The following is a 15700-nucleotide window of genomic DNA, read 5'->3' as shown; positions in this document are numbered from 1 at the left end:
CTACATGAATGTAAATATGCTGTTGTACAGTAATTATCAACATGAAATACGTCTTGCATCAATGAAATTGTACCATACTGTTAGTTAATAGTCATACCTATACATATATACCTACATAACATTCTATTATGACTATATACTAAAGTTATGGGAAAATAGGGAGGGACACAAGGTTGGGGGATGAGGAGTTAAGGGGAGAAGTTGAGGGATAACGAGGGTGAGAAGGGGGGGAATTGGGAGGGTGTTGGGGGCCACACTGTCCTTTGAAATTGTCAATATGACTACTTGGCTTTGTATTTTTTTCATGAGTAAGCTCCTCACGTAACACATATAGCAATGTGGTATGTCAGCCATACATTTGACACGGGTGTTAAAGATAGTGTGCTGAAATATCATAATGATACAATGAATCGTTTACGAGATATTTGCGAAAAACAGCATTTGTCCGCTGCTGAAATGTATAGTAGGTCTTTACAGATGCTCTCCAACTTACGATGGGGTTGCATTCTGATGAATCCATTGTAAGTTGAAAATATCGTGTTGAAAATACACTTGACACAGAACATCTAACCTACCAAACACCATAACTTTGCCTAGCCTACCTTGAATGTTCTCAAAACATCTACATTTCTCATCCACAATTATCCTATGCAGCTTAAATGCTTTGGCACTTTCAGAATGGCACTTACTGCCTCACTGCTAACCTTTATATTATGAAAGTTATAATGCCTTTTGAAGTGTTGGAACCACTCATGACCTGCGGTAAACATTTGAGTATACATAGGATCATCAGCATGCAGTTTTAGTGTATCGAAAAGACTTCTTTACGTATCCTGGATTGCCAATAGGCTAAGTGGTATGCGCTTCTGTATCGGGTCTTCCATCCACATGACACATAATTTTCCATATCATCATATGGCCCAACTCTTTGTGATGACATGGATTTAACTGATGCTGAAGATTTCACAGCATCACTGATTCCCTTCTTTTCCTTTAAGATAGTTGATATCAATGATTACAAAAGGCCATTACTGGCTTGCTGCCTTCATGCAGGGCAATCATCTTTGATTTCATCTCGAGAGTAATTGCCTTCCTTTTCTTCTCACCAGAAGCAGGAGACACAGATGGGCATTTTGTAAGCATGATGGGATGCAAAGATACAAAATAAGAAAAAAAACACTAGCAGCACAGTACACGTAGGGTAACAGTTGTTTACACTCGTGATCGCATTGCTGACTGGAAGCTGCAGCTTGCTGCCACTGCACAGCATCACAAGAGAGTATTTACTGCATAGAGCTAGCTGGGAAAAGATCTAAATTTAAAGCACAGTTTTTTTTGAATGCGTATCACTATCACACCATCTTAAAGTTGAAAAATCATAAGTTGAACCATCATAAGTCTGGGAGCATCTGTATGTCTAACACAGACATTCCTCTCTGTCTTCTTATTCATGTTTTGAATTTTTCACTTAGGCAAAAAGTAATTGCTGTAGTTGGTAGGCAGTCAGGCAAAAGGTAATTGCTGTAGTTAGTAGGCAGTCAGTGTCTAGGTAGGTATGCTGTTAGTAATACCAGCCTGTATCGTAGGGTTAGTGATGGCTGCATAGTGAGCCAGCACTTCAGTGGTTGTCAGATTGCACTCTTCTGACCCAGGTAGCTGTCTTCTCTCTCTGCCTCACCCACATTTGGACTATTGGCATTCTGTCTACAATCATACAACCTCTCCGCATCACATACAACACTTTGCTCACACAGCGTATTCTTTGTAACTAGATTTTCCTGTGGTGAGTGCTATATACTAGCCCTGCCTTTTGGAAAAATGGTAGGAGCAATAGATAAAAGTTGTTGGTAGGAACATTTAGGTGGGAGCATTAAGTAGAAACATTTGTTAAAAGTTGGTAGAAACATTAAGCAGGAGCATTTAGTGGAATTAGTCTGTAGGAACATTAGGTAGAAGCCTCTGTAAACACTGCACTAGACTTGCCCTCTGTAAGAATGAGGCACTGTAGGCTAAAAAATGGCATTAGAGTTCATTAGTTATGGACACTTTATTGCTGTGTCCTCCCCTTGAGGGAGTTCTAGAAAGGAGCAGGTACCAGAAATAGAGATAAGTTGATAAAAAATACTACTGAATTAAGATGTACAGTTTTTTGTAAGATATTTGTAATAAATTTTGTCTTGTTTTGACTGGAGAATGTTGAATGACATACAGTGTATCAAGTGTAGAGCACATTCTTCATATCCATCTCTTCCCCATCTCAGTGTACAACAGATTTTTCATACACTTAGTTCCATATTTTATCCCAAGGCATATTGACTTTTAAAGTCAGTAAAACTTATACATGTTGGTGTTTCACAGGTATATGGAGAGTCTTGAAACTGAATCTATTTTCTTTTATTATATTTTCTTTTCCTTCAGATGGTCCTTGGCAAGAGAAGGTGTGTGGGCGACCGCTTGGTCTGAGGTTTGCCCCAGATGGTCATTTAGTAGTTGTTGATGCTTACCTAGGCCTCTTCAGTATTGATGTTGATAATGGTGAGTATATAAATGAACTGATCATATTTAACTGATATCATACATTCTTGTATCACTTTGGTTGGGATGAAAGCCTCTATAGTGTAGAAACAGAGAAATGTCCAATATTTGCCTTTTCTGGCAAATGCAGAAATAAGTCACTCTGTTTATGTTAAAATTTGTTTAGGTACCAGTATTTGATCTCATTGGTATGTAAACCTGTTTATGAAAACAGAACCCTATCATGAAATATAATGCTGCATCCATTGTTCCAGGATGATAGACATGGTGCAAGATACATCCTTCATCTTTCAGATTTACCTTTTTCTTACTATTTTGGGAGCAGCTGAGTGGGTTATAGTGATGGGTGATTTGAATGCAAAGGTGAGTAAAGTGGCAGTTGAGGGAATAATTGGTGTACATGGTGTGTTCAGAGTTGTAAATGGAAATGGTGAAGAGCTTGTAGATTTATGCGCTGAAAAAGGACTGGTGATTAGGAATACCTGGTTTAAAAAGAGAGATATACATAAGTATACATATGTAAGTAGGAGAGATGGCCAAAGAGTGTTATTGGATTACGTGTTAATTGATAGGCACATGAAAGACAGACTTTTGGATGTTAATGTGCTGAGAGGTGCAACTGGAGGAATGTCTGATCATTATCTTGTGGAGGCAAAGGTGAAGATTTGTAGAGGTTTTCAGAAAAGGAGAGAGACTGTTGGGGTGAAGAGAGTGGTGAGAGTAAGTGAGCTTGGGAAGGAGACTTATGTGAGGAAGTATGAGGAGAGACTGAGTACAGAATGGAAAAAGGTGAGAACAAAGAAGGTAAGGGGAGTGGGGGAGGAATGGGATGTATTTAGGGAAGCAGTGATGGCTTGTGCAAAAGATGCTTGTTGCATGAGAAGCGTGGGAGGTGGGCAGATAAGAAAGGGTAGTGAGTGGTGGGATGAAGAAGTAAGATTATTAGTGAAATAGAAGAGAGAGGCGTTTGGATGATTTTTGCAGGGAAGTAATGCAAATGAGTGGGAGATGTATAAAAGAAAGAGGCAGGAGGTCAAGAGAAAGGTGCTAGAGGTGAAAGAGAGGGCAAATGAGAGTTGGGGTGAGAGAGTATCATTAAATTTTAGGGAGAATAAAAAGACGTTTTGCTAGGAAGTAAAGTGCGTAAGACAAGGGAGTAAATGGGAACTTCAGTGAAGGGGGCTAATGGGGAGGTGATAAGAAGTAGTGGTGATGTGAGAAAGAGATGGAGTGAGTGTTTTGAAGGTTTCCTGAATGTGTGTGATGATAGAGTGGCAGATATAGGGTGTTTTGGTCGAGGTGGTGTGCAAAGTGAGAGGGTTAGGGAAAATGATTTGGTAAACAGAGAAGAGGTAGTAAAAGCTTTGTGGAAAATGAAAGCCGGCAAGGCAGCAGGTTTGGATGGTATTGCAGTGGAATTTATTAAAAAACGGGGTGACTGTTTTGTTGACTGGTTGGTAAGGTTATTTAATGTATGTATGACTCATGGTGAGGTGCCTGAGGATTGGTGGAATTCTTGCATAGTGCCATTGTACATAGGCAAAGGGGATAAAAGTGTGTGCTCAAATTACTGAGGTATAAGTTTGTTGAGTATTCCTGGTAGATTACATGGGAGGGTATTGAATGTGAGGGTGAAGGCATGTACTGAGCATCAGATTGGGGAAGAGTAGTGTGGTTTCAGAAGTGGTAGAGGATGTATGGTTCACTAGGTGTTTACTTTGAACAATGTATGTGAGAAATACTTAGAACAGCAAATGGATTTGTATGTAGCATTTATGGATCTGGAGAAGGCATATGGTAGAGTTGATAGAGATGCTCTGTGGAAGGTATTAAGAATATGTGATGTGGGAGGCAAGTTGTTAGAAGCAGTGAAAAGTTTTTATCGAGGATGTAAGGCATGTGTACGTGTAGGAAGAGAGGAAAGTGATTGGTTCTCAGTGAATGGAGGTTTGCAGGCAGGGGTGTGTGATGTCTCCATGGTTGTTTAATTTGTTTATGGGTGGGGTTGTCAGGGAGGTAAATGCAAGAGTTTTTGAAAGGGGCAAGTATGCAGTCTCTTGTGGATGAGAGAGCTTGGGAAGTGAGTCAGTTGTTGTTCACTGATGATACAACGCTGGTGGCTGATTCATGTGAGAAACTGCAGAAGCTGGTGACTGAGAGAAAGTTGAGAGTAAATGTGAATAAGAGCATGGTTATTAGGTACAGTAGGGTTGAGGGTCAAGTCAATTGGGAGGTAAGTTTGAATGGAGAAAAACTGGAGGAAGTGAGGTGTTTTAGATATCTGGGAGTGGATTTGGCATCGGATGGAACCATGGAAGTGGAAGTGAATCATAGGGTGGGGGAGGGGGCGAAAATTCTGGGAGCGTTGAAGAATGTGTGGAAGTCGAGAACATTATCTCAGAAAGCAAAAATGGGTATGTTTGAAGGAATAGTGGTTCCAACAATGTTGTATGGTTGCGAGGCGTGGGCTATGGATAGAGTTATGTGGAGGAGGGTGGATGTGCTGGAAATGAGATGTTTAAGGACAATATGTGGTGTGAGGTGATTTGATCGAGTAAGTAATAATACTGTAAGAGAGATGTGTGGTAATAAAAAGAGTGTGGTTGAGAGAGCAGAAGAGGGTGTTTTGAAATGGTTTGGTCACATGGAGAGAATGAGTTAGGAAAGATTGACCAAGAGGATATATGTGTCAGAGGTGGAGGGAACGTAAAGAAGTGGGAGACCAAATTGGAGGTGGAAAGATGGAGTGAAAAAGATTTTGAGTGATCGGTGCCTGAACGTGCAGGAGGGTGAAAGGCGTACAAGGAATAGAGTGAATTGGAACGATGTGGTATACCGGGGTCGACATGCTGTCAGTGGATTGAACCAGGGCATGTGAAGCGTCTGGGGTAAACCATGGAAAGTTTGTGGGACTTGGATGTGGAAAGGGAACTGTGGTTTCGGTGCATTATTACATGACAGCTAGAGACTGAGTGTGAACGAATGGGGCCTTTGTTGACTTTTCTATCACTACCTCGCACACATGAGGGGGAAGGGGGTTGTTATTTCATGTGTGGTGAGGTGGCAATGGGAATGAATAAAGTCAGACTATGAATTGTGTACTTGTGTATATATGTATATTTCTGTGTGTATATATATGTATACGTTGAGATGTATAGGTATGTATATTTGCGTGTATGGACGTGTATGTAGTGTATGTATATACATGTGTATGTGGGTGGGTTGGGCCATTCTTTCGTCTGTTTCCTTGCGCTACCTTGCTGACGCAGGAGACAGTGACAATGCAAAATAAATAAATAAATAAATAATATGGAAGGGAGTATTGGAACTATTGTTAAACAGTTAGGTCCCAGAAAGAAATAGGATATATTAGGTACTAGATATGATGTTGAATAGAAGAGAGGTTACAAGAAAGACTAAGAATGTTGAATGAAAACAAGAAGTAGGTCTATTAGGGACAAAAAGGTTATGGAGGGGGATGGTACACTATTGTTTCAGCTCTCCATCTCATTGGCAGAACAGTCAGTTAGGAATCCAGATATTCTTATCACCCCATGATGCCAGGGACTTTATCATGATTACATCCAAAAAGATTAAGGAGAAAAGGGGGAGAAATGTTATGTAACAAGCACACAGCATCACCTCATTTCATGGCCTATGGACCCACTTGGTGGATTTGACCAGGTTCCTAAGCGTTCTGGAGACTTTGTGAAAGAAGGAAGGAGCTCCTCGGGTAAGAAGGTAAGTAGTCAGGTAAATGGCAGTGTAAGAAGAGGTGGACCTTGGGAGAGACAGATGTATTAAGTGAATGGATTAGGGCTATGGTATTTCAGGTAAGAATGCAGGATTTTTTTCTATTTCATGCACTAAAGTCATTTTGTGGGAAGATCGAGATATTGATTGAGATTTGGTCACACTTAATGAATTGGTTTAGCTCATATATTTATATTTAGCTCACTGAACCTGGAATGAGGATGTGATTAGATGAACTGAAAGACTGTAAGCACTTGAATAGAGTTAATGGAGTTTGGTAAGTCATTGTGAATCTTTCCAGTAAAGTGCATTGTTCAAAGGAGCAATTAACACTCGTTTTTTTTTCTTTATAAAGTGCTAATTAAATGTTTAGAAGAGACAGCTTAACAGAGCTGAATGATTGTAGAAATCTTGTTCTGAATGCAGGAACTAATCTTGAATTGGAAGCAAAGTAAACCCAGTTTACTTAATCTAGATTAGACCATATTTCAGATGAATTTAATATGTCCTTATACTTCAATTTGTATGACTGAATTCCAGGTCAGAAGGAGCAGTTATTTGATATCTCACAGGAGATAGAAGGAGTTGTACCAAAACTACCTGATGACTTAGACATAGACTCAGAGGGTAACATATACTGGTCGGATGCATCAACAGTTTCTAATCTTATTGATGCCATGATAGAGGTTTTAAGCGATCCAAGTGGCAGGTACGTACATAACATGAAAGGTTAACTATATTGAAATTAACATTTCATATTAAATGACGAGGATGAATTTTTCTTTAACTTTTAACCAACCTGCCAGTTTTGTCATGAAAAAGTTCATTACTTTTTTATTTGTATTTATAGTTCAGTATCCCTGGGGATAGGGGAGAAAGAATACTTCCCACGTATTCCCTGCATGTCGTAGAAGGCGACTAAAAGGGAAGGGAGCGGGGGGCTGGAAATCCTCCCCTCTTTTTTTTGTGTTTTTCTCAAAGCAGGAACAGAGAAGGGGGCCAGATGAGGATATTCCCTCAAAGGCCCAGTCCTCTGTTCTTAACGCTACCTCGCTAACGCGGGAAATGGCGAATAGTATGAAAGAAAGAAAGAAGTTCAGTTACAATTTCATGGAAGGTGATTATAGTATGATTTGCTGAATCTTCTTAGCATTTGGTCTTTTGACTTCAGTGGAAGTAGTAAAGTAAAACACTAAGAATAGGCAAGTATTTTTTTCCATTATCTAGCAAGCAAAGTGATCATATCTGATGTTTGACAAATTTAATCCAGTGACTGAATACATGTTAAGTATTTAGTGTATCCCAAGTGAGGTGCTTTTCAATGTTTTGAAATTATTTAGATACCTTTAACTATTTTTTTTTTTTTTTTTTTTTTTTTTGTCGCTGTCTCCCGTGTTTGCGAGGTAGTGCAAGGAAACAGACGAAAGAAATGGCCCAACCCACCCCCATACACATGTATATACATACGTCCACACACGCAAATATACATACCTACACAGCTTTCCATGGTTTACCCCAGACGCTTCACATGCCTTGATTCAATCCACTGACAGCACGTCAACCCCGGTATACCACATCGCTCCAATTCACTCTATTCCTTGCCCTCCTTTCACCCTCCTGCATGTTCAGGCCCCGATCACACAAAATCTTTTTCACTCCATCTTTCCACCTCCAATTTGGTCTCCCTCTTCTCGTTCCCTCCACCTCCGACACATATATCCTCTTGGTCAAGCTTTCCTCACTCATTCTCTCCATGTGCCCAAACCATTTCAAAACACCCTCTTCTGCTCTCTCAACCACGCTCTTTTTATTTCCACACATCTCTCTTACCCTTACGTTACTTACTCGATCAAACCACCTCACACCACACATTGTCCTCAAACATCTCATTTCCAGCACATCCATCCTCCTGCGCACAACTCTATCCATAGCCCACGCCTCGCAACCATACAACATTGTTGGAACCGCTATTCCTTCAAACATACCCATTTTTGCTTTCCGAGATAATGTTCTTAGCTTCCACACATTCTTCAAGGCTCCCAGAATTTTCGCCCCCTCCCCCACCCTATGATCCACTTCTGTTTCCATGGTTCCATCCGCTGCCAGATCCACTCCCAGATATCTAAAACACTTCACTTCCTCCAGTTTTTCTCCATTCAAACTCACCTCCCAATTGACTTGACCCTCAACCCTACTGTACCTAATAACCTTGCTCTTATTCACATTTACTCTTAACTTTCTTCTTCCACACACTTTACCAAACTCAGTCACCAGCTTCTGCAGTTTCTCACATGAATCAGCCACCAGCGCTGTATCATCAGCGAACAACAACTGACTCACTTCCCAAGCTCTCTCATCCCCAACAGACTTCATACTTGCCCCTCTTTCCAAAACTCTTGCATTCACCTCCCTAACAACCCCTATATGGTTGCTAGGTATGGGCTGTAGATAGGGTTGTACGGAGGAGGATGGATGTTTTGGCAATAAAATGTTTGAGGACAGTATGTGGTTTGAAGTGGTTTGATTGAGTAAGTAATGAAAGGATAAGAGAGACGTGTGGAAATAAAAAGAGTGTGGTTGAGAGAGCAGAAGAGGGTGTTTTGAAATGGTTTGGTCACATTGGAGAGAATGAGTGAGGAAAGATTGACAAAGAGGTTATATGTGTCAGAGGTGGAGTGAACGAGGAGAAGTGGGAGACCAAATTGGAGGTGGAAGGATGAAGTGAAAAAGATTTAAAGCAATCGGGGCTTTAACATGCAGGAGGGTGAAAGGCATTCAAGGAATAGAGTGAATTGAAACGATGTGGTATACCGGGGTCGATGTGCTGTCAGTGGATTGAACCAGGGCATGTGAAGTGTCTGGGGGTAAACCATGAAAAGTTTTGTGGGGCCTGGATGTGGAAAGGGAGCTGTAGTTTCAGTGCATTATACATGACAGCTAGAGACTTAGTGTGAATGAATGTGGAACTACCTCGCACACGTGCAGGGGAAGGGGGTTTCATTTCATGTGTGGCGGGGTGGTGACGGGAATGAATAAAGGCGTTAGCGAGGTAGTGTTAAGAACAGAGGACTGGGTCTTTGAGGAATATCCTCACCTGGCCCCCTTCTCTGTTCCCTCTTTTCGAAAATTAAAAAAATAATGAGAGGGGAGGATTTCCAGCCCCCCGCTCCCTTCCCTTTTAGTCGCCTTCTACGACACGCAGGGAATACGTGGGAAGTATTCTTTCTCCCCTATCCCTAGGGATAATACATATACATACACAGACATACATATTTACTTATGTACATATTCATATGTCCTACTCGTACACATGCCTTACATCCTTGATAAAAACTTTTCACTGCTTCCAGCAACTTACCTCCCATACTATATGCTCTGTACATGCGTTCACCCTCTCAATGAATACCCTTCCATGTAATTTCCCTGGAATACTTAACAAACTTATACCTCTGTAATTTGAATACTCACCTTTATCCCCTTTGCTTTTGTACATTGGGACTATGCATGTATCCTGCCAATCCTCAGGCACTTCACCATGAACCATACATGCATTGAATATCCTCACCAACCAGTCAACAACACAATCACCCCCTTTTTTAATAAATTCCACTGCAATACCATCCAAACCCTCTGCCTTGCCGGCTTTCATTCTCCCTGACCCTCTCACTACGCACACCACCTCGACCAAAACACCCTATATCTGCCACTCTTATCATCAAACACATTCAACAGACCTTCAAAATACTCACTTCATCTCCCTCTCACTTCACCGCTACTTATTATTACCTCCCCATTTGCCCTCTTCACCAATGTTCCCATTTGTTCTCTTGTCTTATGCACTTTATTTACCTCCTTCCAAAACACCTTTTTGTTATCCCTAAAATTGAATGATACTCTCTCTCCCCAACTCTAATTTGCCCTCTTTTTCACCTCTTGCACCTTTCTCTTGACCTCTTGCTTCTTTCTTTTATACATCTCCCAGAGAGGAAAGTGATTGGTTCCCAGTGAATGCCAGCTTGCTGCAGGGGTGAGTGATGTCTTCATCGTTGTTTGATTTGTTTATGAATGGGGTTGTTAGGGAGGAGAATGCAAGAGTTTTGGAGAGAGGGGCAAGTATGCAGTCTGTTGTCGATGAGAGGGCTTGGGAAGTGAGTCACTTGTTGTTCGCTGATGATACAGCGCTGGTGGCTGATGCAGGTGAGAAACTGCAGAAGTTGGTGACTGAGTTTGGTAAAGTGTGTGAAAGAAGAAAGCTGAGAGTAAATGTGAATAAGAGCAATGTTAATAGTTTTAGTAGGGTTGAAGGACAAGTCAATTGGGAGGTAAATTTGAATGGAGAAAAACTGGAGGAAGTGAAGTGTTTTAGTTATCTGCAAGTGGATTTGGCAGCGCATGGGACCATGGAAATGGAAGTGGGTCACAGGGTGGGGGAGGGGCGAAGGTTCTGGGAGCATTGAAGAATGTGTTGAAGGTAAGAATGTTATCTCGGAGAGCAAAAATGGGTATGTTTGAAGGAATAGTGGCTCCAACAATGTTATATGGTTCTGAGGCATGGGCTATCAATAGGGTTGTTCGGAGGAGGGTGGATGTGCTGGAAATGAGATGTTTGAGGACAATATGTGGTGTGAGGTGGTTTGATCGCATAAGTAATGAAAGGGTAAGAGAGATGTGTGGTAATAAAAAGTGTGGTTGAGAGAGCAGAAGAGGGTGTATTGAAATGGGTTGGTTACATGGAGAGAATGAGTGAGGAAAGATTGACAAAGAGGATAAATGTGTCAGAGGTGGAGGGGAGGAGGAGATGTGGGAGACGAAATTGTAGGTGGAAGGATGGAGTGAAAAAGGTTTTGAGCGATCAGGGCCTGAACATACAGGAGGGTGAAAGGCATGCAAGGAATGGAGTGAATTGGAACGATGTGGTATACTGGGGTGGATATGCTGTCAATGGATTGAACCAATTGATGTGAAGCGTCTGGGGTAAACCATGGAAAGTTTTGTGGGGCCTGGATGTGGAAAGGGAGCTGTGGTTTCGGTGCATTGCACATTACAGCTAGAGACTGAGTGTGAATGAATATGGCTTTTGTTGTCTTTTCCTAGTGCTACCATGTGTGCACACGGGGGAATGGGAGGCGCCATTTCATGTGTGGCAGGGTGACGACAGGAATGGATGAAGGCAGTATGTATGAATGTATTTATTTACATATTTATTTTGCTTTGCCGATGTCTCCCGCGTTAGCGAGGTAGCGCAAGGAAACAGACGAAAGAATGGCCCAACCCACCCACACACACATGTATATACATACACGTCCACACACACACATATACATACCTCTACATCTCAACGTATACATATATATACACATACAGACATATACATATATACACGTACATAATTCATACTGTCTGCCTTTATTCATTCCCATTGCCACCCCGCCACACATGAAATAACAACCCCCTCCCCCCTCATGTATGCAAGGTAGCGCTAGGAAAAGACAACAAAGGCCACATTCGTTCACACTCAGTCTCTAGCTGTCATGTAATAGTGCTCCGAAACCACAGCTCCCTTTCCACATCCAGGCCCCACAGAACTTTACATGGTTTACCCCAGACACTTCACATGCCCTGGTTCAATTCATTGACAGCACGTCGACCCTGGTATACCACATCGTTCCAATTCACTCTATTACTTGCACGCCTTTCACCCTCCTGCATGTTCAAACCCTGATCACTCAAAATCTTTTTAACTGCATATTTCCACCTCCAATTTGGTCTCCCACTTCTCCTCGTTCCCTCCACCTCTGACACATATATCCTCTTGGTCAATTTTTCCTCACTCATTCTCTCCATGTGACCAAACCATTTCAAAACGCCCTCTTCTGCTCTCTCAATTACACTCTTTTTATTACCACACATCTCTCTTACCCTTTCATTCTTTCATTACTTACTCGATCAAACCACCTCACACCACATATTGTCCTCAAACATCTCATTTCCACCACATCCACCCTCTTCCGCACAACTCTATCCATAGCCCACGCCTCGCAACCATACAACATTGTTGGAACCACTATTCCTTCAAACATACCCATTTTTGCCTTCCGAGATAATGTTCTCGACTTCCACACATTCGTCAACGCTCCCAGAATTTTCGCCCCCTCCCCACCCTGTGATTCACTTCCGCTTCCATGGTTCCATCCGCTGCCAAATCCACTCCCAGATATCTAAAACACTTCACTTCCAGTTTTTCTCCAGTTTTTCTCCATTCAAACTTACCTCCCAATTGACTTGACCCTCAACCCTACTACCTAATAACCTTGCTGTTATTCACATTTACTCTCAGCTTTCTTCTTTCATACGCTTTACCAAACTCAGTCACCAGCTTCTGCAGTTTCTCACATGAATCAGCCACCAGCGCTGTATCATCAGCGAACAACAAATGACTCACTTCCCAAGCTCTTTCATCCACAACGGACTGCATACTTGCCCCTCTTTCCAAAACTCTTGCATTCACCTCCCTAACAACCCCATCCATAAACAAATTAAACAACCATGGAGACATCACACACCCCTGCCACAAACCTACATTCACTGAGAACCAATCACATTCCTCTGTTCCTACTTGTACACATGCCTTACATTCTCGATAAAAACTTTTCACTGCTTCTAACAACTTTCCTCCCACACCATATATTCTTAATACCTTCCACAGAGCATCTCTATCAACTCTATCATATACCTTCTCCAGATCCATAAATGCTACATACAAATCCATTTGCTTTTCTAAGTATTTCTCACATACATTCTTCAAAGCAAACATCTGATCCACACATCCTCTACCACTTCTGAAACCACACTTTTCTTCCCCAGTCTGATGCTATGTACATGCTTTCACCCTCTCAATCAATAGCCTCCCATATGATTTCCCAGAAATACTCAACAAACTTATACCTCTGTAATTTGAGCACTCACTTTTATCCTCTTTGCCTTTGTACAATGGCACTATGCAAGCATTCCGCCAATCCTCAGGCACCTCGCCATGAGTCATACATACATTAAATAACCTTACCAACCAGTCAGCAATACAGTCACCCCCTCTTTTAATAAATTCCACTGCAATACCATCCAAACCCGCTGCCTTGCCGGCTTTCATCTTCCACAAAGCTTTTACTACCTCTTCTCTGTTTACCAAATCATTTTCCCTAACCCTCTCACTTTGCACACCACCTCGACCAAAACACCCTATATCTGCCACTCTATCATCAAACTCATTCTGCAAACCTTCAAAAATACTCACTCCATCTCCTTCTCACATCACCACTACTTGTTATCATCTCCCCAGTAGCCCTCTTCACTGAACTTCCCATTTTTTTCTCTCATCTTACGCACTTTATTTACCTTCTACCAAAACATCTTTTTATTCCTCCCTAAGATTTAACGATACTCTCTCACCCCACTCTCATTTGCCCTCTTTATCACCTTGTGCACCTTTCTCTTGACCTCATGCCTCTTTCTTTTATACATCTCCCAGTCATTTGCATTATTTCCCTGCAAAAATCATCCAAATGCCTCTCTCTTCTCTTTCACTAATATCTGACGTCTTCATCCCACCACTCACTACCCTTTTTAATCTGCCCACCTCCCATGCTTCTCATGCCACAAGCATCTTTTGCGCAAGCCATCACTACTTCCCTTAATACATCCCATTCCTCCCCACTCCCCTTACGTCCTTTGTTCTCACCTTTTTCCATTCTGTACTCAGTCTCTCCTGGTACTTCCTCACACAAGTCTCCTTCCCAAGCTCACTTACTCTCACCACTCGCTTCACCCCAACATTCTCTCTTCTTTTCTGAAAACCTTTGCAAATCTTCACCTTTGCCTCCACAAGATAATGATCAGACATCCCTCCAGTTGCACCTCTCAGCACATTAACATCCAAAAGTCTCTTCTTTTGCGTGCCTATCAATTAACACGTAATCCACTAATGCTCTCTGGCCATCTCTCCTACTTACATACATATATTTATGTATAACTCTCTTTTTAAACCAGGTATTCCCAATCACCAGTCCTTTTTCAGCACATAAATCTACAAGCTCTTCACCATTTCCATTTACAACACTGAACACCCCATGTACACCAATTATTCCCTCAACTGCCACATTACTCACCTTTGCATTCAAATCACCCATCACTATAACCCAGTCTCGTGCATCAAAACTACTAACACACTCACCCAGCTGCTCCTAAAACCTTGCCTCTCATGATCTTTCTTCTCATGCCCAGGTGCATATGCACCAATAATCACCCATCTCTCTCCATCAACTTTCAGTTTTACCCATATCAATCTAGAGTGTACTTTCTTACACTCTATCACATACCCCCACCACTCCTGTTACAGGAGTAGTGCTATTCCTTCCCTTGCTCTCGTCCTCTCACTAACCCCTGACTTTACTCCCAAGACATTCCCAAACCACTCTTCCCCTTTACCTTTGAGCTTCGTTTCACTCAGAGCCAAAATATCCAGGTTCCTTTCCTCAAATGTACTACCTGTCTCTCCTTTTTTCTCATCTTGGTTATATCCACACACATTTAGACACCCCAATCTGAGTCTTCGGGGAGGAATGAGCACTTCCCGCATGACTCCTTCTTCTGTTTTCCCTTTTAGAAAGTTAAAATACAAGGAGGGGAGGGTTTCCAGCCCCCCACTCCCGTCCCCTTTAGTTGCCTTCTATGACACGTGAGGAATGCGTGGGAAGTATTCTTTCTCCCTTATCCCCAGGATGTGTGAATGTACATGTGCATATATGTATGTGCATGTGTATGTATGTATACATTGAAATGTATAGGTATATATATGTGCATGTGTGGGTGTTTATGTATATACATGTGTATGTGGATGGGTTTGGCCATTCTTTCGTCTGTTTCCTTGCGCTACCTCGCTGATGCGGGAGACAGCGACAAAGTGCAATGAAAAAAAATAAAAAAGATGTGTGTGTATATGAGTGGATGGGCCGCTCTTCATCTGTTTCCTGGCACTACCTCGCTGATGCATGAAATGGTGATCAAGTATATTAATGATAAAAGAGATATCCCTGAGGTTGGGGAGAAAGAATTATACCTCTGTATTCCCTGCATGTCATGGAAGACAACTAAAGGGAGCTGATGTGGGGGGCTGAAAACCATCCCCTTCTTGTATTTCAGTTTCTAAGAGAGGAAGCTGGAGTCAAGCAGAGAGTGCATATGTTCCTCAAAGGTTCAGATTGGGGTGTCTGAATGTGTGTGGATGTAACCAAGATGAGAAGAAAGGAGAGATAAATAGTATGTTTGAGGAAAGAAACTTGGATGTTCTGGCTCTGAGTGAAATGAAGCTGAAGGGCAAAGGGAAACAATAGTTTGGAAATTTTGTGCAAGTAAAGTC

At 41.8% G+C, this 15700-nt stretch overlaps 1 protein-coding gene across 6 annotated transcripts in view; it reads left to right on the top strand.

Moving 5' to 3' along the window:
* Nucleotides 1–15700, top strand: part of LOC139747309 (adipocyte plasma membrane-associated protein Hemomucin-like) — a 109487-nt gene that overhangs the window by 66846 nt on the left and 26941 nt on the right. For all 6 annotated transcript variants that reach the window (XM_071659461.1, XM_071659458.1, XM_071659463.1 and 3 more), the window contains 2 exons: nucleotides 2419–2535; nucleotides 6829–6997. In XM_071659461.1, the coding sequence (XP_071515562.1) occupies nucleotides 2419–2535; nucleotides 6829–6997 (286 nt within the window). The remainder of the gene's footprint in view (nucleotides 1–2418; nucleotides 2536–6828; nucleotides 6998–15700) is intronic.

Source organism: Panulirus ornatus, chromosome 68 (assembly GCF_036320965.1).
Source record: "Panulirus ornatus isolate Po-2019 chromosome 68, ASM3632096v1, whole genome shotgun sequence".
NCBI lineage: Eukaryota > Metazoa > Arthropoda > Malacostraca > Decapoda > Palinuridae > Panulirus > Panulirus ornatus.
The sequence above is the reverse complement of the archived record's forward strand: the minus strand, read 5'-3'. Positions and strand labels throughout refer to the sequence as shown.